Source organism: Anarrhichthys ocellatus, unplaced genomic scaffold (genome assembly GCF_004355925.1).
Source record: "Anarrhichthys ocellatus isolate YVR2014 unplaced genomic scaffold, GSC_Weel_1.0 scaffold44, whole genome shotgun sequence".
Classification (NCBI taxonomy): domain Eukaryota; kingdom Metazoa; phylum Chordata; class Actinopteri; order Perciformes; family Anarhichadidae; genus Anarrhichthys; species Anarrhichthys ocellatus.
Window position 1 is genome coordinate 2,883,181 of NW_022280074.1, and position 23,664 is coordinate 2,906,844.

The window sequence follows — 23,664 nt, forward strand, 5'->3', positions numbered from 1 at the left end:
TTTTGTTGCCTAGACCTAACCTTTGTTTTGTTGCCAGGACCTAACCTTTGTTTTGTTGCCTAAACCCAACCTTTGTTTTGTTGCAATTTGAAATAAATCTAGTGTCAAGTGTCATTCATGTTTATACAGTGATGTTTGGACAAAGAGGCAAAAATAGATTTATACTGGAAATTATGGTTTTAATCAAGAAGAAAAGACAAAGATAAAAGTACAAAATAGACAATCTTTCTATACATACACGTGGTAGGAAATGTGAAGGAAAATAAAACATACAGGTAAATGATAAAGAACAGCATGAAACAAAAGATTTCAATGTCACGTTTATAGATACTACATAGTTACTGTAAGTCCAGTTAGTTAAGAGTTACCAATACAGATACTACTGCTGAATGCATCAAGGCACATGTGTGACATGTGTACTTTGGTCAAGGAGTTTCTATTTACAGTGTCTTTCTTTAAGAAGAAAGTACATATGACATCAGTAATAAAGGCAATTAAGAGTTGAGGCAATACTGGCCTCTCCATAAGACGAAAGAACAGCCACTGGGAATATAATACAGGAGGTCATTTACAGTATTTGACAGACCAACACACACACACACACACACACACACACACACACACACACACACACACACACACACACAGACTAACATTTGCAAATGCATGCACAAAACACATTTTACATATGCACTAGCGCAAATGCAGTCGCCAACGCTCTCTCACTCTCACACACATTAGACACCATTGACTTCATAGACGCCACGTGCACCTGCTGGGCACGCTGGATAAGAGAGACACAGCATATTGTTTCAATGCCGTCACTTGCCGTTCGGAAAACTATTTACAAAACAACAAAAGAATGACACGCTTTTCAGTTACACCCATTACAGAACGCTATAGTCCAACATTTTCCTAATAATTCCTACTGGAATGAGGCAGTAGTGCAACAGCAGCGGGACTTCTGCAAAGGCAAAATCTTTAACTAACTTTTAGCACTACTGTCATTTTGCTGAATATACAAGGCCTTCTGTTGGGCAGACGATGCCCAGGGTCCAACTAAAGCAAAGAAGAAAAAAATCAGATTGAGCTCTTTCAAATTCCTTCATGGATGTAAAGCTCTAAGGCAACGCTTTTTAAGACAAAGCCGTGTAAGTGGTCAAACATGAATGTCATTGGTCTCAGTTTCATAGTAGAGTTTTAGTGTTTAGATGCAGTTTTAGAAGTTATTTTTGGCCACAAGTTTGTCAAATTTTGTTCCTAAGACTCAGCAGTCTGCATGTCTGTGTATTGGTCATCAAAAGCCTTTGAACTGGTCAAACCTAGTATGCATGAAAAATGGATTTCAACAGAAACCTCCAAACTATAATATTTAGTTTTCACTTTTTGGAATGCAAAGCCCTTTAACGTGCCCCGATAGCAGGGCAGTGAGAAGATGCTTCAACGTGACCTCTACTTCAAACGTCAGCGTACATGACGGGGGACCAGCATGTTTAGCGCCGCCTTATCGAGGTTGATTGCAGGACGACAGGAAGAGCTGCTACTAAGCACAGTTGCAAAGACGAATCTCGTGTGGAAAAAGAAATTCCCCTCCAAACAAAACACAATTCATTAGTTTCCTTAATTAGACCGTGATAAAGCCTGGAACACCAAAAACTGGTTGAAGAAAACATTCAAACCAGGCTCATCCTCAAAATAAACAGCACACAAACATCTGCATATATGATGTTCATCTAAATTCACAGGTTCAAACGTTGTCTTTTAAAAGTAGAGTCACTGTGAGGGCAGTCTCCACACCAGTCCCTTGTGTTGCTTCCACACCGTCCCATAGCCAAGTGCAGGCTATCTTAAGGCAGTTTTTCTTTGGGTGATGTCCATTAAGTGCATTAACATTATTGCTACTAGAACAATACAATGGTCCTCAGTGGTGCCACAGTGGAATGAACGCTCCTTTAGTCTCAAATATAAACAATAATATACAGTATTTAATACTAGTGGTACATCGACAGTTCATCATTGCTTTGTACATGTGTGTGTAGGTTTGTGTGTGTGTGTGTGCATCTAAGACACTAAAACAGCAGTGAAATAATATTCCTGCTCATAAAATCTTGCCTACTTTTTGGATAAACTTCATAGGAAATGCAACTCTACAGTATTTCGGCCAATGCGTGTCCTTAGAGTGAGACTTCATGAGACATCTCAGATGAAGAGTAGGGAAAAATATAGCAGACACAATTTCATCCAAATCAAAAACAACAACTATTAAATAACCTACAGAGAGGAGTTGTTGTTTTTCTGTTTTTATATCCCAGAGCTTTGGAATTTCTTATGGTTCACATTATGGAATGAACAGTGCAATAAAACAACAAGGCCTTTTTCTTTGTTTCTACAAAACCACAGTTGTCCTTTTTGTGTCTTCATTTTTCTCTCGAGTTCTTTTGTTGTCTTCTTTTAGTGGTTAAACTGCATGTAATGACATTATTAAAGCAGACAATCTCTGTGTCTTATTTTCCGTATTCTTTCTGTATGATGTGGCCACTTCTTCTATGCGTACACGCCGTCACCTGATGTCGTAGGTTCACTCTGCAAAGTGGCAGAAAGAGTGAGGAATTCATGATGTAAAGCGTCATCATTGTGAAACCTGCTGGTCCTTACGTTAAGACTACAGTTAAGGCAACAAAAACGGCTGCTGGTACATAGTGCTTCAAGACAAATCAGAGCTGGACTGAATTCTGTCTGCTCCTACACGGTATGTGGTCACAGAGCTGTGCCGCTGGACCTCTGGACACACACAAAAATCCAACGTCAGTCAGGAGACATGAAAGGTATTAAAAGTCATCTAGTATTGCTCTTTGGTGAGGTTTCGGAAGGTTTCCCAGCTGCAGGTAGTTCTGCCGGCTTCAGCTGAGTAGTAACCAGCATTGACGTGCTCATACTGCAGGTCTGAGGCTCAGCATTGTGTGTTAGTGGATGTGCATGAGTGTGGATAAGGCAGATGGGTGGGGCTCAGTGGAATTACAAACACGCCCCCTCCGTTATGGTCGTGTGACAATGCAGAAGATCCGAGGCTACGAGTGGGGTCCAAATCCTGAAAGGGAGTTCTGTGAGGCAATTGGTCGGATTCTTCTACATGGAGTTGCTGTCATGCTCCATCGGCTCATCAGGGAGGCTGGAGGAGGAGTGGGGGGGGGACAGACATGAGCTGAGAGCTTGTGGGGGGAAACATGAAGGGTGATTTTGTATGTGTGTGTGTGTGTGTGTGTGTGTGTGTGTGCTTCACCTATTGTTGGAAAGGACTCCCACGGAGAGCGAGGCCAGAGCGTTGACAGCGTCGGTTTCCTCACATTCTCTTCTCTGCGCAGCCAGACAGGACAGACCCACTGATCCGCTGTGAGCCTTCACACTCTGCCAGTACTGACCTGCAACACCCACATACATACATACCGGTTACTGGTGTTCTCGACACTATAGCGCGAGGAATCTCGTCTCATCTTGGCAGGAGCTACAGAGCCACTTTAAACTACAATATTTTATAAGCATGGACTACTTTAAAAAACAGGATTAAGGACTATTTAACCAGTTAATGAGCAACACTGCGTTTGATTTAATTTGCTGTTCCTTTTAAGTCTGTTGCTCGTTTCTTTTATGTGACATTTCTTATGTTCGTTTAAACTTTTTGCTGTTTCATTTTAAGTCTGTTGTTTGTGCTTTTATGTGAAACGTTTATGCTGCCATCTTGGCTTTGAAATAGAAGTTTTAAATCCCAATGGGAATATCGTGGTATAATGACGGTTCAATAAAAATAAATTTAAAAGAAGATTTATGTATGTGGGTATGTCATTTGCATATCTCGAGAACCGCTCCTCCGATCTACTTCTCACTTGGCGGGTATAGTGCTGGGGATCCCATGGAGTGCGGTGCAATTTGGACAATAATGAACAAACAAAAGTGCTCTCCGAAACAGTTGACTTGGTCAAGCATGTCATCCTCAGCTGGCTATTACAGCTCATTGACTGCAATTTACTTTAGCTGCTGCATGCTGGATACACTGACGTTACAACACAACTCGTCTTAACTTCCCTGGAGTCAACGAGCGATGAGCTGTTCTCTAGAACGCAACAAGCAATCGGCCTGCTCCTAGCAGGCATGTGTTCCAAACGGGTACGACCACAACCGATGCTGCAAAACGGGCACATGCTCTAAACTGCCACTGCACTCTTCATGCATCGAGTAAATTGATCCTGTTCTGATTTCGGTACCATGTGCCGGGGCCACGTGTTGATTACATTAGGAAGCAGGAGGAGCCCGGGGAGGAAGAGAAGGAACATGATACTCAGGGGACATTTACAGGATTAACTAAAGGTAAAAATGTTCACTAAAAAACAATAGTTGAATCAAATATGAGCACTGCTCACTTTGTATCTGTATGACGGCCTGCAGGGAGCGGACAGCATTAGCGTTGGGCTTCTGGAGGAGGACTTCTTCTGGCAGTGGGTCCTACAGGACAGAGAAGCAGCCATAAAGACAATCAACATCATTCTAGCGTAAAAATGTTTGGTTTAGAAGTGACTGAAGAGATCTGGTAAAAGGTGCTCAGCATTACATTGTAATCAGGACCAACTTTATACCCACAGCAAAGCAACAACAAATACTTTTATTCAATTTCAATTCAATTCAATTTATTCAAAGAACTCCATTACCCATTATGCCTCACCTGTATGTCCAGGAGTGCACTGACACAGGCTTCAGATGCGTCGCAGATAGCAGTGAGGTCGTGACCTCCCTCGAGGGACAAAACCAGACGACCCCCTGCTAGAGACATCAGCTGGCGGGTCAGATGGCTGAAACCTGTGGTCGACAAACACACGCAACACACACACAAATGTGAACACAAAGTATGAACCATGCAAAAGCCAATCAGAGTAAAAGCTGCGGGACCACTTTTCTGTAAGTCTTACCAAGATGAGCTTTGCTATACTTTCCAATCAAAACAACAAATGTATATTTTTACCTTGTGGATTCTCCCGCAGCAACATACCAACTAGTAATTTACTATAATTATGGTGATGCAGCGAGGTACGGTAGAAGGCACAACTCCTTCTCTTTGGTCCATGCATGACAGGAGCTGTAATAATCTATTAATATCTCTAAATACCCACAGGATCATAAAGTAGAGTTCTTATTGGCATACACTGGTTGAAAGGAGACCCTGAGGGAGAGACTGGAGGACAGACTGTGCAGTCCGCGGTGGAGCACCGTGCTTACATTTGGCGGAGACCTTGTACCCTCCCAGAGGAGCGGGGTTGCCCTCGGCAGCGTCAAACCCGGCCGACACCAGTACGAAGTCCGGAGAGAACTCCTGGGCGATGGGCATCACCACAGACCTGTAGGGACACGAACACACAGGCCACTGAAAATCCATGGCACTGGGAAGTTGTCTGTGTTGTTGCAGTTCCTACTGGTTGGCAGCAGAGGTTGATGCAAGTCATTTATTCAAATCAAATCTGCACGTCAACACACGGTGCATGATTTTGCACTTGAACAGCCGGCTGTAGCCCACATCTCAGCTGATTCACGGGTTAATAACTTACTGATAGACAGACGTTCATTTGCATTTATTTCATCAGTTTGCTCATAAAGGCTGCCACAAATATTCAGCAAAATGTAGCCGTCTCCAAATCAAACCGTGCATTTCCAAACTGGGCAGTCTCCTGGAGATGACAGATGTACATGATCACATCTAAAAAAAAAAGTCATTAACATGACAAGTGTAACCAAGGCTGATTCCAGACTCTGCAGCTCAAACAGAGCTGACAAAGGACTATTGTTTCTGCGCTGGACGAGCAGCTTTGAGTAATACAAGTCTGCTTGACGAAGTCAAATTGTTTTGTCAGCTCTTATGCTGTAGCTGCTCAGTGTTGTTTGTGCACTTCAAGCAGATGAAGGTTTCCTTAATGCTATTGTTGTTAGGAAGAGAGAGCGGTGCTGTCCCGAGGCGGAGGGAGGCTCAACTCTGCCGCACGATGCTGTCGGCTGAGTTCAAAGCCGGAGTGTGTGAGTCTGTTTCCCATTAGAGGCTTGTCACTCTCCTCACGTCATTGACAACACAGAGGAAAAGAGGAAAAACAGTCCATCTGGGATCCATTTACCTTCATTATTCTGCCTAGGGACTTAGGAGACCTCCCTCCCCTCCCCTCCTCTCGCTCTCTCTCACACACACACGCACACACGTATATATATATATATATCCGAGCGCACACGCACACATCCAAACACATACTGCTGTCATGACTGCATGCAGATGGACAGCATGAGCTCATAGACAAAAATGAGGACACGAAGAGATAAAACACACAAACACATTCCAGCACACACACGCAAATACACGACACAAAGACGCACGCGAGGAGGAAGTTTCACACACACGTACGCAAACCCCCGCAGCAAAAAATTATCTTCCCGTGTCAGCCTGCTGGTGGTGTAGTGAAGTTTTGAGTCGCTGAATAATTTCAATCCATAAAAGCTTTATCATAGTAACGTGGATGTGTAGCAGAGCGTGCACAAACGTCCCCACAAAAAACACACACACCTAACCGCAAAACCCAAACCCGCCTCCCCTGTAGACCCATTAAAGCTGCCGCACTCCCCCTGGAGAGAGAAACTACAGACAAACTAATGGAAAGATGGAGGGAAAGAGGGAGGGCGGGGACGCTTATTAAAGATCAATCAAGGGAGGAGAGGAAGAGGGAGAATGTGTGTGTGTGTGGAGGGTGACGGTGAGGGTCGGGGGATGGAAAAGAAGGGGGGGGGGGGGGATTAAGGATAAGGTGAAAATGCAGCAAAGCTCCTTCTCTGAAGTTAAGCACTCACAAACTTTACCCATAAAATGTATTCCATTAAATGGCTTTTTTTTCCACCAGACCATTCAGCATTTGCCAATTTTATTAATTACAAAGCGGGTGCATGCTGTGTAAGCAGTGGGTGGGAGGTGGGGGCCTTTTAGATTCGGACTCCATGAAAGGAAAAATCCTCTTTACGAGTTGTGAAAGCAAAGTGCCTCCCCATTAGAGCCTAAAAAGAGATCATGTGCACCCGCAGGCTAATCGTAAAAATCATTCATAATTCCCACAAGAAATTTCCTTTCAAATCAGCTAAAACACGATCAGCTATTATTTCTCAGCAAATGCAGTGCAGTTCTGCACATTTTTGCTATTAACATGATAATTAATTGACAGCTCATTGAGACATTTTATGCGATATTGGACTATACAATTAAACTGCACTCGTTATCTGGCGTCCTGGTGGCCAAACTCTGACCATGTGATCACAACGTCCTCCGTTAAAGTCCACCTTTGTTGCATACAGGTAAAATAGATAATAAAGCGAGACTTTAGGGCAGGCTGTCTGTGATTGACAGGTCACTGCCGCTAATAGAGCCGTATACGGCGTCTCTACGTCACTCCTCCGCAGTCCGAATATGGTCACTTCAGTTCATTGGTTGCAAAAACGGCCGTAATCCAAGATAGCGACGGCGAAAAACACCGGATTTGAGGCTTCAAAATGGACTGTCGGGTGCCTCTGTGACATCACTGTGACTACCTCCACTTCTTCTATACAGTCTATGGTTGCATGTCATCCCCTCTCTCTCTTGCCACATTTCCTGTCATATGTTTCAGTCTATACTACCTAACAAAGGGGAAAAATTACCCAGAAACACAAACTTATGTCTAGTTCTTCCTCTCTCGACCATATCAAAGGCACAGATTCTGTTTTTATTAATGCATTCAGCTCAAGTTTCACCTGGAATCTGTAACCTCAACTCTCTCACATCAGATATTACAATGAGGATTATTTTCTATAACAAAGCAGACATTGATCTGGAAAGTTTTGATGTGGTGAACCGTCACCATCGGAGGCTCCAGGCAGATTAAACCAAACAGAGAACAGCTCAGAACTTCTATTAGGTCCAGATCTGAACACCAGCCCATATGATTGGCATTATGAAAGTTTTGTCATTACCATTGAACTTGGAGAGGCACGTCCCGCTTAACTTTCACCAGATCTGAGTACTTTGTAGACTGGTTCAACTCAACTTTGTCATAAAATAGTTTTCAAAACATTTCTATTTTAAAATTTGACAAAAAAAATGAATTTGATCATGGTAGGAAAGGAGATATTCTCATAGGAAAATCTGTTGCTCTGCTCTACAGAAAGGTCAGAGGTCAGGGTCATGCTACAAAGAGGCAGCTGGAGCTTGCAGGGAATCAGTGTTTTGCTGAAGAACAGAAGAAGGAAGGACAGTCCATTATTTAAATAGATCTCACATTGGTTAAGTGATGTTGTGTATTACTGGAGGTTGACGGTAATGACAGGAAGTCATTTTCTAAGTCTGAGCTAAATAGTTTCCCCTCCTGTGTTAAGAACAGTTGAAAAAGTGGTTAGACAGGATATTCTTTATTTTCTTAAAAAAGCAAATGTCATGTGTGTAACAAGTGGAAAAGCCAGGTGCCAAGTGTGTGTTGTTGTTCTACAACTATTAACACTTAAGAACAGGTGAAAAAGAAAAGTTTTGGACTCTCTAAGATCTTTGACTTTTTTTCATCCGTTTCTTAAATCATAAACACAGGAGCGACATCAGAAAGATCAGACTTGGAAATAGAATTTATTGATTTTTCACTTGCCTCTCAAGGCCGCTGTGTGCGAGTGCATGTTTTATTCTATTATGTTATTGTGCTTGTGTGCAACTGCAATCCTCCCCCCCCCCCAAAAAAAATGTCTGCGACTTTTCCAGTAACCATGCGGTTGCCACAGTTTCCTTGTGGTTCGATGCGCCAGATGACCAAAAGGCCCACACTGCTGAAACTTTATTGGTGCCAAACAACCCCCTGATAACAATTATCTAACCCACGAGCAGGAAGTAACAATCCGCATTCTGTCAAACTCAAGACCCAGAGACCGTTTTACTGTAAAGCTATTGGAAACAGGGAGCGCCAGACACATACACTCCAAATGAGAAAGATTATTAATTACGCAAGAAGTATGTCAGAGGCAATGTGAGGCGGAGCCTCTGATCAGTTTAAGTGTGTTTGTTGTGGCTCAGTGTAAAGGAAATAAGAGAAATTGTCTTATTATAACTCAACTTAACATCCTGATCCTGATCAATGAAAACTGTAGCTGGTGGCAAAACTATTGAGACTGTGAACTAACTTAGACTTTCTTTCTGTATGCCTTATCTTCTAGATTTCACAGCCAAGACACAAAGATAAACTATCAGCATTCAATTTGTACCGGGCTAACTTTCAGAGCATGCTGAAACAGAATAAAGATCTATTTTAGCTCACTTTCTCTCCAGTTTGAATTTTGTTTTTATCCATCCCGTATAAGAAGAGCTGCAGGAACAATATAAATAATTTACAGGACACCATTTATGTAAAAAGACACGTTTTGTGCGAAATCGGACGACCAGACGTGTACAACAGTCAGTAGAAAGTTCCTCTACAATTCTATGGGAAGCAACACAACATGAGGTGACAAATTAAAGAGAAAAACATGTGAGTGGAGACACATAACAAGTGCATATACTTCCATAACAGACAAGAAGTGTCAAAGCATGTATGACAATGATGTGAATCACATGCTCTATCCTCCGCAGGAACCAGATCTCAACCCGACCAAACAAGACTTTGGAGCAGCGTGGGATGGGGTTCATCCCTGCATGCCAGGGAGCATTAAAGCTGTTCTGGAGGCTCAGACACTCAATGTAGTTTCTTCCTTTAATTTGTCACCTATCTGTGTCTCTCTTCTTCTCTCGTAAACTGGTGTTGCAGTGTTTAAACAGAGCGGTAGTTGGCGCTACCTGAATGCAGAGAGGTACTCCGCATCCCCCATGGGGGGGTCCAGTCCTCCCGTCCACGCCACATTCACGTTGAAGCCCTCGCCTGCTCCAGAACCAACCTAAACCCCAAAATACACGTGTTGCATTTTAATCTTAAGTGTAAATGTCACACGTCAGCCTGTTAATACCATGTATACACAGTCAACTACAACGTGGACTGGACATCACCCACCTCAGCTGGCGACCCACTGCCAGGGAAGAAGTTTCCATCGTCGTAGCGATGAAGTGAGATGTAGAGAACGCTGGGGTCGCTGTAGAACACTTCCTGGGTGCCGTTGCCATGGTGAACATCCTAGCGACAGGATGAGGGAAGACATGATTATATTAAACATTGCAACGCCACAGAGAGATAAATTCACCATCGAGTATACTCATATGTGATACTCGTATGTACTGACTTGTGAGTATCACGTGGGTTTTCATCAATATAAAACAACAACAGTGAAAACGACAGCATGAGCTAGCGAGCTGTCTTACCCAGTCAACAATCAGGATCTTGCCGACGCTGAGCCTGTGCTGGAGCTTCTTGGCGGCTATGGCCACAGAATTGAAGTAGCAGAAACCCCTGATAGACACAGAAAGTGAGGATAAAACAGACATTTAAAGACAAGAAAGTTAGGACTTTAACTGACAAAGAGAAATGCTGAATGTCTCTCTTAGCTCGTAGCTCTTATTTATTTTTGCTGAATTGCAACACGAGTGATGTAAAGTCATGGAAATATTGAAAAGGGTCTGTGTCTGAACAGTAGCTGTACTCGGGATAAATGAGAAGACGTTGAGCGGTCCGAGCGTCGTACACGGAAAAAAAAAAATTCATCTTCCTTATTTTGTCCCTTTGTCGTCTCTCCATCACTTCATAAATATCCTCCACAGAGAGGCTGCTGACAGTGCAGCAAGAACAGGGAAACTCACTCTGGACTGACTGAGTGACACACACACACACACACACACACACACACACACACACACACACACTTACATTGGATTAGAGGGGTCTGCGTGATGCCCTGGCGGCCTGACCACAGCAAAGCCGTTCTGTGCAGAAGAAGACAACGCTATTAATTAAGTGTTTCACTGCATATGAAGAGCTTTAAAAGGAACCATTTCATAGTTACACGTGTGTATGATGTACAGCAATGTAACAAGTTTGGCACACATAAGTGAAGACACCTCTTCACAAACACACAGTTCAAAACCTGTCATTTAGAAATGTATCGACGGGTTTCTCACACAAAGAAGAGCACGAATGTTTCCTGGTTCATGTAAAGTTGGTTTATCAGAGCTGCTTCTATTTGTAGATTTAGAATTAGAGTCAACTTCTCAAAGCATTCAGTCAAACATGAGCACAAAAGGATCAAACGCGTGACTGCTGGCAATGCAAAGACAGTGGAGGCCATTCATCTATGTTGTCTCGTAAATGAGTATCATAGTATTTATTCCTTACCATATGTATAGCTTTTCTGAGGTGGAGCAGTTGTACTGTTGTGTAATGGTTGTGTACAACCACTGCTCAGTATAGACCGAGCCTCAGGGTGGTGTTTGTTGGTTTTCATATTCCACCTGCTTTGTTTTACACAATCTTGTTTTTATTTGGGGTGAAAGTGTGTCAGCTATAAATACTTTTGCCAATTATATTATCTACATAAAAAAACAACAACAATTTCATGTTTAGCCCGGACTTTAAATCATTGTGAGGAGGAAAAGGAAGTACATTTAGGCCACGATGAGACAGAAAAAAATATCCTCTGAAAGCCATTCATCTTTGAAGTGGTTTGGGCAGCGTGACGCATGATTCTTTGCCGGATGCCATTTCTAGGTTGATGCGTCTTCCTCATCCTTGCAGCTGACCGACAGCAACAAAACACTGCCAGCAGAGGACACGAAGTCGAGAAGATCACAGTAACTGAGATCACAAAGTTGTTTTTGGTTCACAACCCAGTGCCTGAAAAGCTGTGGCTCTGTGTGCACGGGTAACATTAAGACTGTAACTTCTCCCCTTCACATGATAAACCTGCATTTAGTCAATACAGGTTCTATTTGAGGAAGTGGGTTAGCACCTTATGCTTGTTAAATCATGACAGTCATAAATAATACAACTATCCTTTAACTATTTGAATAATTGTCTGCATTGTCGGCAGAATTATTTTTCGGAACAATTAATCCGTATTTTAAGTTTAAATTCTCTTCGTCACTCCAATGCCTCGAGCGGATAGTGCTTAAAGCAAGGCGAGTGACTCAAACAAGACACTGCAACAGAAATGGAATGAAAACTCGGGGATGAGGCAACAAAATGTGGTAACACAAGCGTCTTATCTGGAGGCGACGGTGTGACGTCCGGCTTTTTCTGCCGGGTTTAGTTTCTCACCTTCAGCTCTCCTTTGGCCACTCTGCAGGCCAGCTCGACAACGCTGCCCGCCGCCATGCGTGACGCCGTTGAAGTGTGCGACTCATTCCAGATGGTGTCATTATCCACCTGCCAATTTGGAAAGACACAGGACGGAGGCCAATGAACGATAGGATAAAAACAAATAGCAGAGGAAACACTTATAATATCTGTTTTATGAAGCCTGACTATGTCTATTTTCTTTCTGGGACAATAAAGGCTTTCTCCAGACATGCAGCTGTGACTGCCGAGTAGAAACGTCCACATCCATAATGCTGGTAAATTTCCTTTACTTTTGTATTCTGTGCTCTGTTTATTCACAAATGGGCATTACTGTCCATCTGGCTCGGACAATGAAAGCCGAGGCTTTTCTTTTATCCCTGGTCATGGACATGTTGTTCTGATTAGCTGTGACTTGTCATGGTCCGACACGGACTGTCAGGCAAACGTTAGCGCTGGGCCAAGCCAACTCTCTTTTCCTCTTTAATATCCTGTCTTTCTTGTCTTTTTCTCTTTCCTGCCTTGGTTGCTTTTTCTTTGAAACGATATCATCTTTCATCAGCACAGTATTGTTTAGCTTTTTTTAAGAGCTTTCTGGAATTACAGTGTGATCAAGAATACAATTTGTTTTTTGTGGGTGTGTGTGTGTGTGTGTGTTTTCTCTTACCCCTACACCCCCACAAGGTAACATCACAAACATCCTTTGAGACAGGATACCTTGGGAAACAGAAACATGTTTTTAAACATCATTCAATTACGTTTCGGCTTGTTATTCTTTTCAACATAATTCTTGTTGCAAGATGACTAACGGTAAGACGAGCCATGATCCGACCCTTTTTGAGCTGAGTTTTTGCAATGAGGCTCTTTGCAGAACGGGGGTCGATTTTGTGCGAAACATATTAGCATTACCTAATTTAAATATGTGTCACATTGCACAGGAGCACCAAGATGCTATCTGCTAGGCAGCACCATTAGCGGTGTATCTCACCCTTAAAAGGGAGCTTTGAGAATCATTTGTTCAAGTTTGGCAGCCACAAAAGCCGCGCAATCCTTTTGTGAATTCGACCCCGAGAGTATTAATGGCGTGACTTGATTTTTGGTAATAGATCCAGTTTGTAATTTTTTTTAACTGAATCAACGTAATTCAAGGACAAAAGTATTTTTCTCAGAACTGTAAAACTTGAGTTCATGATGTAGCTGTAGCTCTGTTATTGAGAAGAATTGGACATCTGGAACATCTGTTTGGTATTGATGTTCCTGATCATATTTACTGTGCAAAGTAATGTCTTTCATGTTCACTGTTAAATCAATTGAAAGTGTTTTGAAACAACAGATTTGAGAATACGTGGCATACCGGCCAGTTTGCGGTTATCCAGTTTGAGTCTGTTGAGCGGGTTGGTGCCGTAGAGCAACACATGGCGCTCGGTGTGGACCGACTGCAGCTCCTCCATAGTGGCTTTACGACCGCGGATAGTCTGTCCGAACAGAACATGACAATACATATAGGCATCACATGGACAATGTACAGCATGTCATGATTAATAATGTTAAAAACAGAGAAAGCGATACTGTGCTCCAACAGAATCTAATGTACCTGTAAACTCAACCTCTATGTTCAGACAGACACATACAATGTAATTTCTGTTGCCTTACGTACCTCACACTGTCCCCTCAGGCCTCTCTCCTGTAGTCTGGACCAGATGCTCTGTATCCTCCCAGCATGCTCTGGGTGACTGCTGTTGTCTCCACATGTACACTGGTGCTTCAGCATCTGAGAATCATATACCAGGCCTGCATGCACACACGCAAACAAAAAAACAGATTCGATATCACCATTTTGCCAAATACAATATAGAGTATATTCATACTGTTGACGCTGACCTTTGATCACTTTTCCAAACATTTACTCCAGTTGTATCAGGTGACTGCTTTATCCCCATATAATTACACTTAAACATATTTTTGGCAGACACTTCTTGTTTTCAGATTTTATTGCCACTTCTACATTTTTTATTACTTTCTAAAACAGAACATCAATAACTATTAAAAGGGACAGCTCACCCCAAAATCAAAACTACATGTCTTTCCTCTTACCTGTACTTATTTATCAAGATTGTTTTGGTGTGTGCTTGAGATGAAATAGTTCATACATGAAGCTGTGCTTTGAGCACCACAACCAGAGTTCCATATAGTCCCATTCAATTTGAGAGAAGTCAGACATCTCTACGGACGATATCTCCAAAACTCAACTGACACCGAAACAAATAGCACTACAGGAAGGAAATACGTATCTTTGTATTTTGGGGTGAACTGTCCCTTTAAGTCTGTAAGTGCTACTTCTTTAACTTTTCCCGATGAGGAGCACAGGCCAGACAGTGCCAACACTCATAAGGGTTTTGGACTGACACCTACAGAGTTCTCTGCATCTTTAAATCCAGATGTTCCCAACGGCAGTAGTGTTTTGATTGATCCATTAGTTGAGTCAAATTAGTTGTTCCTTTAAAACTGCACTGTTTTAGACTTAAACTACATTAGAGCTTTTAAATTGATGTTTTAATTTAATTTGTTGTTTTTCTTTAATTCTTCTTTTTTCTCTATTCATGTTTTAAGATAGCCAAGAGGTGCAGAGCTTCTTCATTTTGGTTTGTTCATGAGTAGGACCTTCCTTCACTTGTAAGCGTGACATTTACCTCTGCTGGTCAGAGCATGGTGCTAAATACTGGGAATTAAATGAAATATCGTTTTGGTTCCAATATTATTAGTGACATGACTGTAAATTTGGAATAGAGGTGGTCAACGACATGCAACAATGTTTCCCCAGCCGGCTTCAAACCAGGGATGTTTCTTTTATACAATATGGTCAGCGTTTTAACCCCTAAGCCTCGGGGGCACCCTGAATTTGAAATATCATTAAGAAACTGATCATACATACCTATTATAATACTGTACGAACATATCTGACTCACCAGTGGTGAAGCGTGGTTTGCTGCTGCTATCTTGTGCGGCCAGGTTCAGGGGGTTCTCAGGCAGAGTGAGAGAGGTGGAGGCTGGGGAGGACTGTGTACGTGACAGGGGCCGATGGACTCCCAGCCCACTACCAACCCCGCCGTTGCCCCGCAACATGGGTACTGCCAGGGTCTCCATTTGTCGATGCAGCTGCTGCAGCTGCTTCTGCTGCTCCCATAGCAACGACTGCAAGAAGGGTGAGAGTGAAAGAGATGAAACATAGTCGACATAATTCTAAATAAATATCTTAAACATGAAAGAAGACAGAGTGAAGAGAAAAAAAGAGCAGGAGCTGTAAACAGCACAGGGTCTTTTTCTAAACCACGGAAAACATCAGTGAATATCAGTGCTTGTTCAGTGCCATTGCTACACATGTGGTATGCAGCTGCACATCCCTCTAAAACCCTCCAAGTGATTTGCGTTCAAGGCTGATAGCCACAGAACGTCCTCCAGTATAATGTCAATACAGTCTGAGATGGTTATACTTGGCTCCCCCTATCTGACCTGTACCATCAAGAGCAATCTGGGTCTGTCAGTTTTAACTTGCTTTAAATCTGGAAGTCATTTTTCACTCTAATCTCTTCCTTTAAAATCCCCTAAAACCTGACTCGTAGACTCCTGATTATGTGGTTTGACTAGTGACTGACACATTTTCTGAGAGTGACCCCTCAACGTACAGTGAATACACCCTGTAACCGTATCATGCTAAAATAACTACCTTGATAGAATGAGTACTTGTCAAACCTCAAAACCATGCAACGGCAACTAGCCTTACATGCAAGTGTTAGGCCGCCCCCTACAGGACTGTTGGACGAAGAACAGCGGTGTGGTTTAATTCCATCTACCTGCTTCCTCTCTGTGTGTATCTCATGTGTGGAAGTGTGTTTCCAACCTGGTTGAGTATGAGTGCATGTTGCAGGTTAAGTTGCTCTTCGTGGCTCTTGGATGCCGTCGGCTCCGCCTCCCTCAGTGACTCCGCCCTCACTCCGCTCTGGTAGGTTAGCTCTGTGGGCGACATCCCGCCACCGTCCTCTGAGTCCATGTCCTCAGAGGGGATCTGGTGCAGTCTGGGCTTCTCGTTCGACTTAGACATCAGCTGCACAGGCACATACAGGCACATACACGCACATTGAAGTTGGCAAAAAAACACACCATGTAGACAAATATACACGTATTCATTTGCATGACAGCAGATTGACAAATGCACATACAGAAATGCAGATGTAGGCTACTGTTTACTGAAACCTTTTACTCTAAAATCCCTGAATCAGTTACCACCACATAGTACCCCATGCTCAAGTAGATTTTAAAGAAGGGGGATATGTGACCATTAGCACAACAAACAAATCTCCCTCGGGGACAATACAGACTGTCTATGTATTACTGTGTGACTGCACTTCTCCAAACCTTGCCCAGGTGAGTTTGCTGTTTGAGCCTCTCCAGTAGTTGCGTGTTGTGCTGCTGTTGGAGGAGATGTGTGTGAAGGGTCCGCGTGCTCTGGGGGAGGGGCTCCGAGCGTGCTCTGCTCAGGGGCTTGTGAGGATGAGCTCCTCCAGGGGCGAGGTGGTCTAACTGGGGGGCAAACTGTAGCTGGACGGGCTCTAAGCCTGGAACTGGTCAGAGACGGAGACACGAGGGAGCGGAACAATAATGAGTTTCTGTGAGCAGAGACAAAGTAACGTGTGTGCACACACATCATTTCTTAAACACAAATAAACACACAATAGCTACAACGATGTCAAAATTGGTTGAATCATTTCTAATTTATTTTACAATATTGTTTATTTCAAATAAAACATGCTGTCTTTCGTATGTGTCACTGAATACATGCAACTTGCTTATCAATGAAAGAAAACAGTGTTATTCTAAATGTAACCAATGGATAGTGCTCTAACATCTCAGACAGTCAAATTAAAACACTTTATACGTGTCCTTTTGTGACTATTTGGTAACATCTTGGATATATATATATTTTTTTTTTCATCGTCCTAAATTGTGGAGCTTTTGGCCCTACATGTGTGCACATGTGTTGGGTTTGTAAATGCATGTACATGTCTAAGGTATATGTGAGTGCGTGTGTGTCTCACCAGTGAGGAGCGGAGTGTGTACCAGTCTAGAGGGTTCCAGGATGATGACAGGCAGATGATGGTTCAGCTGCCCAGCCTGGTCCTCTCTGCTCAGGGGGAGGAAGACCGGTGAGCCCCCGGCTGTAACCACTGGCATCCGGCCTAATCTCAGAGAGGACTGCTCTCCGTCAGCCTGCACACAGACAGTCATTCAGTATTTACATCAACAGATAACATTCTATCTGACGTAGCATCATAGCTGGATTTCCGATGATACAAAATGATTTGTCCAGGTGACGTGATTGGAAAAACTTCGAGCCACTTTAAATTTAAATATACACAAACCTCAATGTAATAATGAAACACATCTCATTAAAGGGAAAATTCACCACCTTTTATGTGGATGTCCAATGAGTGTAAATGTAGTCAATTGAAGCAATAAATTCTTCATTGTGTGCTATATTGACAGCAAAAGGAGATCGCTCCTGCTGGCGGAGGCGAGCCTACATGTACCAGGATGCATTGCGTGGAGGGTCCCCGACACTCTGGCTCGAATAAATAAGGCTGAATATCTGAGTCAGACAAAACACGGTTAAATGTATCCTCCTCCACTCAGATTTTGAGATGCCATTGTCACAGTTTGCAATACAAGCGAAGAGAACAAATAAGTTCTGTTTCTGAGTGGCATCAGAGCACACCTCGTGGCAACACAAAGGCAGAGACTAGAACTCCAAGATGAAATGGTAGCCTACAGTTCTTCCTTCTTCTTATGCCACTGTCACGTCAAATAACAGAGCTGGATGTAGTAAGAAAAAACTATTTTACAGCCGCAAACTCTGTCAATTTAGCAAACTCTGGGAAATGTATTGCACCAATCGACTACATTTACCATCAACACTGACTGGACATCCTCATGAAAGGTGGCAAATAGCAAATTTTCCCTTTGAGTCAAGTTAGCCTGGGACTGAGTTTATGAAACCGATGTCTTATAACGAAGCTTCCATGAATAGAAAGAGATTCCTTGATAGTAGAAAGAATTTAGAAAGAAAAACGTGTCTTAAACGGAGCAGATGACTGCGTTAGACAGAACAGAACACTTCCCTCACCTGCTTCAAGGAAAAGGAAAAATGATTAAGATTAAACGGTTGTGATAGACATCTGTTGCATTTCAGTGTTTACCCTGGCGTTGGCTGGTAGTCCCAGTGTGATGGTGGGCAGAGTGGAGTGACTCTGGATGGTGAAGTTAGACAGAGTGCCATCTCTTAGCAGCAGCCTCTGGGCCTGGAAATGCCAAACACAATTAATAATGCATTTATATTCAAATCTGAATTGAATTACGTTCATATACAATACATGATTCTGGATAAGAGAAATCCCATTAAACATTTAAGACCAGTGCTGGTTGTGCATCCCATGATAATATTTCCAGAACAAATGTCACAGATGTAAATCATAACCGGTGTAGTCTAATCAAGGTAGCGTGCTGTCTTGACACCGGAGAATGATGAGTCAGACATCCACAGCAGGTGTGACCGAGGTTGACTGTTTGTGATTAAATCAATTATGCATAAACAGCTGACAAACTCAGTGCTCCCATACTCGTGTCATTGCTTTAAAGATGTCATTACTCAGCGTCTCGGCACAGCTCATGTACATGAAACATCTTCTTTTTTTTTAATCAAAGTGTGTGCGTACTTGTTTAAAATGCTAATTTTCCCCATCTCTAAAATATAAGTCTGAAAATCAAAAAGGAGGCATTTCCTTTTGCTTTAGTGTCTTCTATTTTTCTATTTAACTATTTAACTTCTATCGGGATTTCTTAATGACTGAAGCAGTTTTCTAACACAAAGGTACTGTCATTTCTCAAAACGTCTATACAAATGGACTCATTTTGTGTCAAAACATGTTTATTTATTATACTTATTATACTTAATCTTGAGCTGATGTTTTAGTTAGTTTTACTTTATCAATATTCTGAAAACATAACATATGTGTGTGTGTGTGTCCTTGCTAACCTCATGCGAGAGGCCGCCTGCAGATGGCAGTAGCCCATTCTCATTGGGCAGACTGTCATTAGGAGAACTGCAGCCGGAGACTGGAGTGCTACTGCTGCTGGGGGACGAGTCTGGTGAGAGACAAGCAGTGTGTCAGTTTAGACTATGCATCTTGACCATATTTACATTACATTTGACCATGTCAGTGAATCATTTCTTAACTCAATCACAGAAGAATGAAAACCTTTGCTTTCACTCACTGAAATGATCACACATTAAACAACAATAATGCGTTTCCACTCACTCATTTATTTGTGTGTGTGTGAGATTCTAATTACCCAGTGTGTCAGGTACTCGGTGCCTGACGGTGGCCGGGGCACTCTCTTTGCGGGTGAGCGGGCTCTTGCGGGTGTTTAGGTGTTTCTTCAGCTTGTGTTTCACCTTCAGATTGGGCTCAGACGCTAACAGTTCAGGGCAACATGGGGAATGTTACTTCATGCAATCATACGTGAATGGTTTACTACTGTAGTACGACAACAAGGATTCAACCTATTTCCATTTTCCACAGTAGGAAGCTATGTAAACTACTTTGTCTTAGTAGGAAAAGCATGTGTTGCTGAAGCAGCTAAATGGAATTCAGTCATCCTTAATATTAAATAATAAAATTAATATAATAAAATCAGACATGTCTAAATCTCTTGAATGTGAATGGACATGTGCTACACCAAAAAAACAAACAGTAGATAGTATTACAGTTAGCGAGTATGACTGATATAAGCAAACTGACCATCCACATGGACAAAACACATGACATGAAAGGGGACTGTATCCGTTTTATCTTGAATTTTTTAATGATGCTGATTCAGTCGCTGCCTCTGGTTAAAGTCAAACTGTGCCGGTGGATGTTTTACCTGCTCTGCGTAGCGGCGTCCCCTCTGAACGATCGGGAGAAGGCTGTGACGGAGACGAGACAAGAGTCTGAGAGGACGCACTGGGGTCTGGGCCCAGCTTTCTGGTAAAACACAACGCACACAAACAAGACATACAACCATTAGGGGAAATAATCATACCACATGTGGTTGATGTTTATGTGAAATCCAGATTTTAGAGTTGTCATGGAATCAAAGGGTTATTTAAAGAATTATTAGACATGTGGCATAATCAATGTGATCATGGTGCATATTTAGTGTTTTGATATTGTCATACTGTCTGTGTGTATTTTGTCTCACCTGTATGCTACAGGAGCTGCAGTCAGAGTGTTGGAGTTAGTTCTCTCCAGCGCTGCCTGTTTCTGCTTCTTGAGAATCACCTCCTGGAGTTTCTGTTTCACCACGGAACTGGCCACTGCACCTGTCAATCAATAACACAAGCAACCACTCAAAAGAAGGACTCACCAACCGCTTCATCGTAATAAAGCGGAGCAAGAAAAGACCATGCCAACAACACAGTGTGCAGGACAGAGTCAGTGACTTAATACTGTGGAGAGTTTCTGCAAATACACGTAATGCCATGCATGGCTGAGAGTACGGATGCATGCGTGTGTGATGCAGGGGAAGGTCACTGGTTTCTTTGGGAGTGTGTTTGCTGATATTTCTGTGTGTGTCCACACATGGAGGTGACAGGAGGTGCTCCGAGTGATCAAGTCAATATTGACCCAGTGACTTTATGCGCCCAGACCTAAAGCTATAATTAACACCAGATCACTTCACTTGTCAGGTTATATTTAGCCCTCGTCTCAAAGCAAACAGCTTTGAAAATGGAGTAACACTGTGTATGATCTCTTCCGGGGACTTTCCACTCTGGCCACAATTAGCAAACTGGGCCTTTAATACTTTCAAAGTTGTGGAAATAGGTTTATATAATGCTCAGTGAAAATAAAATTACAACTTAAAATGTGAACGGAAATTTGTAGTAACATGTGGGAGTGAACGTGCGTGAATTGACTCACTCTGTTGACTCTTGTCTTTGTGCTTTAGCTGCTGCAACTCCTGTTGTTTCTCGTGGTGCTCCTGCTCTCGCCTCCTCTGCTCCATATTGAACTAACCGCCCCCAACAAACACATTCATATTATAGCAACAAATACAAAGCAAATGCTTGTAATGTAAGGTCAACTTGTAAGAAAATATTATGTGCAATGTTGTTTCAAGAAGCTAGCTTAAGTTTTTTTGACAGACAAATTGTACTTGATCTCTACGTTTTATATCCTTTACCCGGATATGCTGGTGCAGCTGCTGTTGGGAGAAGGAGGTGCGGGGCTGAGAGGAGAACGGGGTGAGGAGTAAAGGCGGGTGTAGCGGGGTGAGAAGCGCTGTGTCCGAACCAGGGCGCATCCCCCGCTCTCCCACCCTGAGGTCCATGGGAAACAAGGCCGCGCACGACACCGGCACTGCCACCGAGGAGTCTGGGAAAAGAGAGGGGTGGTGAGGGGGAGGGAGGGAGAAGAAAGGGGGGTCAGTTTGCTTCATCCCCCATTAAGAGCAGTCGATTAACACAATACTCTACCCATAAAAACAATACGCACATGTAAACAAAGGCAAAATGTTTTTGAGAAAACATGTAAAAAGAAATACACCAGAATGATGTTTCATATAACAGATGCGTCTGCGTTCTTATGGTTGTCAATCCATTCAGAAACATTCAATGTCTGTGTACTTACGTTCCAATTCAAGATACTCTGACACAGTAAACTTAAGACAAGACAGTTCACTGTGTAAACTAGGTTTAAATCTACTGTATATCATAATAACCATAAACTAGCTTTAGAGTCAATTGAGGTGAACAAACATTTTGCTTTAGTTTCCTTCAGTTAGCAACCAGTAGGCTACTGTAACCTGGAAAATGATATGAAACAAACACCAGCATACATGAAACTAGTGCTGTTTCAGTTCACATGCTCTTGTACTTGCACTAAATATTTTTGTTCACACTGACAAGTATGGCAAATTGCAGTGCACTGTGATAGTACTACCATATTGTTTGCTTGATAGAAGTCATCCGTACTGTTTGTTGGGTTAACTTAGCAGTCTGCAATGATTAGCTACTGCAAATTATAATGCTGCTAGCGAGCTAGCCGGCTAGCATCGGCAGTATCTGAATTGAGACACAGCACAGGCTACCAGGTCCTGCTAGCTATACTGCAGTGGCTGCTGTCCCATCTCCTTTTTAAGCTAGCCTGTTCTACTAGCCTCTCGAAGCCAATTCATATTCTCATTAATCTTTCATTATTTTATTAATTATATTTCTACAGCTTAATCTTGACAATGGGCTTCCTGTCCATAGTTTATGATAAATGATTATCTACAAGCACCTCATCTTTTAACAAAGATAAAACAATAACTTTGTTAGCATTCAGGGTTGGCATATCCTATGAGTCTTAGACATTGGTGCACAGTCAAAGCCTCATGGGAGCTGTAGTTGGGAAAGGCTACCGCATTATCATTTTAGGGCTTTCAGACAGAATGATGGCAATATTTTTTAGTTACTTTGCTTAATTGACAGCAGAAATTAATTATGTAATATTAACATAATTAATAAATAATTTTCCCTTGGGATATTAGTGTTATTTTTATTTCTGATCAAAACTATTTTTTGTACAAAAAAAGCTCAAATCAATATCAACTATATATGTCTGTCTTACATCTCAACTAGTATCACACAGTGACAAAAAAAGTTCTGTCTTTGAACATAAACTCACACCATCTCTCCGTCTATGTGTGTCTGTCTCTTTTTTCACGCGCACACACACACACACACACACACACACACACACACACTTTGCATGCTGTTGGGGTTATTTGCATTGCATGACTGAGTCAATGGGAAAGATTGCCTCATCTGGCACTAAAAACAGGATCCAGGAAGGGAACAGCTTGGGAAAAGGCTGGGGGTGGTTTCTGTCTGTGACACACACATACGCATGCGCATTTTGCACACACGCACACACACTCAAGCATACAGATGCACTTGCAAATGCACAAAAAATGCACACTGACTCACACACTGACACAGAAATGCAGCTGTTCGCAAATACACACATCCACATGTGTCCCACCAAGCACTAACACGAACACATCTTTGGATAATACTTTAGCAAGCAACACATGTTCCCCAACATACATATTTACTCATACGCATATATAAACACACACACATACTGTAAAGACGTTTACACACATCTACATGCTGCACACTCGCACACAGCTGCACACACAAGACAGGCTTGAGCAAACACCTATTGCACAAACCTGCCTTGATGCTTCAACCAAAACTTTAAACACACACACACACACACACACACACACACACACACACACACACACA

The 23,664-nt window shown here is 42.5% G+C and overlaps 1 protein-coding gene across 3 annotated transcripts in view; it reads right to left on the minus strand.

The window, feature by feature from the left end:
- Positions 1-1,940: 1,940 nt before the first annotated feature.
- The window catches only part of hdac7a (histone deacetylase 7a), a 53,463-nt gene continuing 31,739 nt past the window's right edge, over positions 1,941-23,664 (minus strand). For all 3 annotated transcript variants that reach the window (XM_031868728.1, XM_031868730.1, XM_031868731.1), the window contains 24 exons: positions 21,555-21,745; positions 21,293-21,383; positions 20,574-20,694; positions 20,256-20,356; positions 19,683-19,805; positions 19,366-19,475; positions 18,530-18,631; positions 17,372-17,543; positions 16,692-16,897; positions 16,177-16,380; positions 15,245-15,470; positions 13,936-14,069; positions 13,633-13,753; positions 12,946-12,995; positions 12,261-12,368; positions 10,875-10,930; positions 10,373-10,460; positions 10,068-10,187; positions 9,857-9,954; positions 5,266-5,384; positions 4,715-4,848; positions 4,416-4,497; positions 3,281-3,419; positions 1,941-3,169 (listed from right to left, as the gene is read on the minus strand). In XM_031868728.1, the coding sequence (XP_031724588.1) occupies positions 3,127-3,169; positions 3,281-3,419; positions 4,416-4,497; positions 4,715-4,848; positions 5,266-5,384; positions 9,857-9,954; positions 10,068-10,187; positions 10,373-10,460; positions 10,875-10,930; positions 12,261-12,368; positions 12,946-12,995; positions 13,633-13,753; positions 13,936-14,069; positions 15,245-15,470; positions 16,177-16,380; positions 16,692-16,897; positions 17,372-17,543; positions 18,530-18,631; positions 19,366-19,475; positions 19,683-19,805; positions 20,256-20,356; positions 20,574-20,694; positions 21,293-21,383; positions 21,555-21,745 (2,939 nt within the window). In that variant the 3' untranslated portion in view covers positions 1,941-3,126. The remainder of the gene's footprint in view (positions 3,170-3,280; positions 3,420-4,415; positions 4,498-4,714; positions 4,849-5,265; positions 5,385-9,856; positions 9,955-10,067; positions 10,188-10,372; positions 10,461-10,874; positions 10,931-12,260; positions 12,369-12,945; positions 12,996-13,632; positions 13,754-13,935; positions 14,070-15,244; positions 15,471-16,176; positions 16,381-16,691; positions 16,898-17,371; positions 17,544-18,529; positions 18,632-19,365; positions 19,476-19,682; positions 19,806-20,255; positions 20,357-20,573; positions 20,695-21,292; positions 21,384-21,554; positions 21,746-23,664) is intronic.